At 59.3% G+C, this 3,885-nt stretch overlaps 2 protein-coding genes across 2 annotated transcripts; one reads left to right on the forward strand and one right to left on the reverse strand.

The window, feature by feature from the left end:
- Window positions 1–443: 443 nt before the first annotated feature.
- FIBRA_03857 (uncharacterized protein) lies at window positions 444–1,569 on the reverse strand (the record flags this gene model as incomplete). The annotated part of the gene is made up of 6 exons (XM_012325683.1): window positions 444–532; window positions 574–827; window positions 910–1,108; window positions 1,168–1,211; window positions 1,265–1,388; window positions 1,458–1,569. The coding sequence occupies 6 exons, from the start codon at window positions 1,567–1,569 to the stop codon at window positions 444–446; spliced, it is 822 nt and encodes a 273-aa protein (XP_012181073.1).
- A 692-nt stretch (window positions 1,570–2,261) lies between these two features.
- Window positions 2,262–3,822, forward strand: FIBRA_03858 (uncharacterized protein; the record flags this gene model as incomplete). The annotated part of the gene is made up of 3 exons (XM_012325684.1): window positions 2,262–2,373; window positions 3,217–3,617; window positions 3,673–3,822. 3 exons carry the CDS (start codon window positions 2,262–2,264, stop codon window positions 3,820–3,822), a joined length of 663 nt encoding a protein of 220 aa, XP_012181074.1.
- Between the last annotated feature and the right edge of the window lie 63 nt (window positions 3,823–3,885).

Raw genomic sequence — 3,885 nt, forward strand, 5'->3', positions numbered from 1 at the left:
GTGGGAGAATCCGATGACGCCACTGCCTCTTTGCCAGGGCAGACATCGGAATGCAATAGACAAGGCTAGAGTGGGGAATCCGACCCACAGTCTCGCCCGCAATCATTAATCAGGACGAAGGTTTAGGGTACCTTCGGCGTCCGGAACCTTGGGAAACGGTACTATGCAGTTTGCGCGCAGAGGTGGGGATATTGAAAGCCAGACTTCAGACTCAGAGAAGCATCCGAACGGCCGCGAGGCTTTAGCTATCTCACCAAGACAGGGGCAGCAAACCCCGGGGATCTCGAGCGGAACGTCATTGTGCATCGTGCGTTATACTACATACGTTTTTCCTTTGCTTCTCCTCGTAATGTCACACACCCCAGACTTCTCACATATTACTCCCGCGAATCGCTCGACTGACGTCCAGCAGAGACGCAGTTCGGCTCCCGGGGCTTGCGGAATCATGCCTTCTTCGCGTTGATGATGTCCACAAACTCGGGCTTCAACGACGCTCCGCCGACGAGGAAGCCGTCCACGTCCAGCTGCGCACCTGCAGGACACGAGACACAAAGTCAGCAGCACGAACCTCACAGACACCGAAGGTGTGTCCAATAACTGGCACAGCGGGCAGACGAATGTATGAAGCCTGATACACACCGAGCTCCTTGCAGTTCGCTGCCGTAACACTCCCGCCGTAGATTACCCGCGTGCTCTCTGCGACCGCGGGCGAGACCGCGGAAGAGAGGAATGCGCGGATGTTGGCGTGCGCCTCCTGCGCCTGTGCGGAGGTCGCGACCTTGCCCGTGCCGATGGCCCAGACGGGCTCGTACGCCACCACGATCTTGCTACATGCACCGACGCATCATCGCGGACAAATGGAATGAGAGACTGGCTTCCCCCGCGACAGGCTCGTGACGGATGACACACCTCCAGTCCTCCGGCTTGAGCGCCTCCACGACGGGCTTGAGCTGGTCCTCGACGACCTGTGCGGTCTTGCCAGCCTCGCGCTCCTCGAGCGTCTCGCCGACGCAGAGGATGATGGAGAGCCCGGTGTCGAGCGCCGCGCGGGTCTTCTGCGCGACGAACGCAGAGGTCTCGTGGAACAGCGTGCGGCGCTCAGAGTGGCCTGTGACCCGTCGGTCAGCAAGCACGTCTGCTTTCGGGACAACTCGGAGGGAGACTGACCGAGAATCACATACGGAACGCCTGCGTCCACGAGCTGCGCGGGACTGCGGGCTGCACTCAGTGCGGGCTGATTATGGAGGCCGCACGAGGATCGCACCTGATCTCGCCCGTGAATGCGCCCGAGGACTTGAGGTAGCAGTTCTGCGCGGACACTTTGATCTCCTTGCGGACGATCTCCTTCAGCGCGAGGAGGTAGATGGCCGGAGGCGCGACCACGACCTCTGTCATGCGTCTTCATCAGCAACTCCCTACGGGAAGCAGTCACAAGACAAGTCTTTCGGAATACCCACCGACCGCGGGGTCGATCGTGGCCTCGTTGAGTACTTTCACGAGTGCGCGTTTTTGCTCCTGCGTGGCAGGGTTCATCTTGAAGTTCCCACCGACGAAAAACTGGCGCGTCATGGCTGCAAAGTGCTGATCAGAGAGGGTACGCTGGTGGACTGTATACCGGGGTGGTGGAAGTAGGTCTAAAGAGGGCTGTGGGGACCGTGTCTCTTGTGTCTCAGAGTGAACCCGGGTGCCTCGACTCCGAGTAGAGTCTATCGCCGCACCCATCTATCTAATCGACGTATCCATCTAATCTTATCGCGGTCCTGGGCTTATACCTTCAAGTTTGACGTGTCTCTGCAGGTAAACGAATCAAAGAGTTGCATGCACTCAAAGAATACATCTCAACCACCCTTCGCGGTCTTGGAGGAAGTCAACATGACACAAGTCCGGATAAGGCAAAAGTGTAATTTTTTAAAAAAAAAAAAATGGCGTCAGGTCACGTGACGTAAAATTTCTGCGTTCACTTTCACTGGCCGCGAAAGCAATACGACCGGTTCACCCAAAAACTCGCGTTGAACTTTGACCGAACTTGATTCTGCCTTGTCGATTTCTTGCATCGACTTTGACAGGATAGACCTCACGGTGTAGAACAGCTAGCTGCATTGAGCTCCTTGTGCGTGTTGCTCGTCATCGATTCGTGACCTTGGCTATCGAGTCAGATCTGCAGGACTGGCGCGCATTGGATGCGCCAGAGTTCCACCCGGCCTTTTCTCTTCCGACGTTGTACATATACTCCCCCTCACACTCGTCTCAAGCACACCAACATGGCAAGCACCACCACCGTGAACAAGACGGCGCACCCGTTCGACAAGGCGCGCCTGGAGGCGCTGCTCAATCGCCGCTTCTTCTACGCCCCTGCGTTTGAGATTTACGGCGGTGAGTTTTGTTCTTTCGAGTTCTTCCCTTTCCACCCATGTTCTCCGCGTCCGCGACGGCGTTTCCTCGCTAGCGTTCGGATCACGGAGTGGGCGGTATGCGGCGGCGTGGGGTTCAGTTTGAGGTGCGATGCGATGCCAGGTGGGGAGGAGGGGGGGGGAGGGCCGCGAGCGGTATGGTCCACTGCACTCTGTGTTTATGGGCGGTCTCACGCCATATACTGGGGCGGGCACGTTTGCATCGCGAGCTGCCCATTCACTCCGCCAGCACCCCACTTCTCCGACAGAGGGCACCAGACAGCTATGGGGACCCTGCCTGGTATAGTCTGGCTGCCTGGCTCGCGACGGAGCCCATGGGCTGCTATCCATCGATCGCGGGCCAATCACATCGCCCGCGTTTCCCCATCTCACCATGCTGCTGCATGGAAGTGGAAGCAGGCCGCGCGGGTGCATATACCCTGCTCGACGGGTTCCCGCAGCGCCAGCCGCGATCTGGCTCACATCTGTGGTATCTCCGGGCATCACAGAGTAGCAGCGCGCGCAAGCGAGGAACGCATGGCGGACATTAAGCATGGGCATGAGAAGCATCATTTTATTAAATGCCGCACACCATCCTAAAATCCGCCAGAAGCACCCGCACTGAGAATATCGTTTTCCCTCTCGTGACACCTGATCGCTCGTCGTGTCGGTCGTCCCCCGCGTGTGCGCGGCAGCGGCAGCGGCAGCCCTGGAGTGCGCCGTGTCCCCCTTGCCCAGCACGCCGTGTGCAGGCGCGCAGTTCCGTTTGCGATCTGGCACCCTCCGCGCGGCGCAGATGGCTGATATGCTGATCCATATCGCACAGGGGTGGCCGGGCTGTACGACTACGGCCCGCCTGGGTCTTCTCTGCAGAGCAACATCATTGCCGAATGGCGCAAACATTTCATTGTCGAAGAGCACATGCTGGAGCTGGACACGACCGTGATGACGCCGGCGCCCGTGTTCGAGACGTCCGGGCACGTCGCGCGCTTCGCGGACTGGATGGTGAAGGACGTCAAGACGGGCGAGGTGCTGCGTGCGGACCACCTCGTGAAGAACGTGCTGTCGTCTCGGCTGGCGAGCGATCAGGAGGCGCGCGGGCAGGCAGCTCAGCCTCCCAAAGAAGACGAGAAGGCGAAGAAGAAGCCAAAAAAGGACAAGGCCAAGGCTGTGCCGGTGCGGCTGGCAGACGCGGTCGTGGCCGAATACGAGACCATTCTGGCACAGGTGCGCGGTGTTGAATGGGAGCGAGACGCGCCTCCTGGGCTGACACGGGTGCTAGCTCGACAATTACTCTGGTCCCGAGCTGGGCGAGCTGTGCCGGACGCACAAGATCACGAACCCAGACACCGACAACGAGGTGTCGGAGCCGCAGCAGTTCAACCTGATGTTCGCGAGCAGCATTGGGCCGACCGGCCAGCACCCAGGGTAGGCGGCGCGGTGCGAACACGGTGCGGCGCCGAACGGTGTGTGCTGACGGACCTTTTTTTTTTTT

This window comes from Fibroporia radiculosa, assembly GCF_000313525.1.
Source record: "Fibroporia radiculosa TFFH 294 genomic supercontigs, scaffold2314, whole genome shotgun sequence".
Classification (NCBI taxonomy): Eukaryota; Fungi; Basidiomycota; class Agaricomycetes; order Polyporales; family Fibroporiaceae; genus Fibroporia; species Fibroporia radiculosa.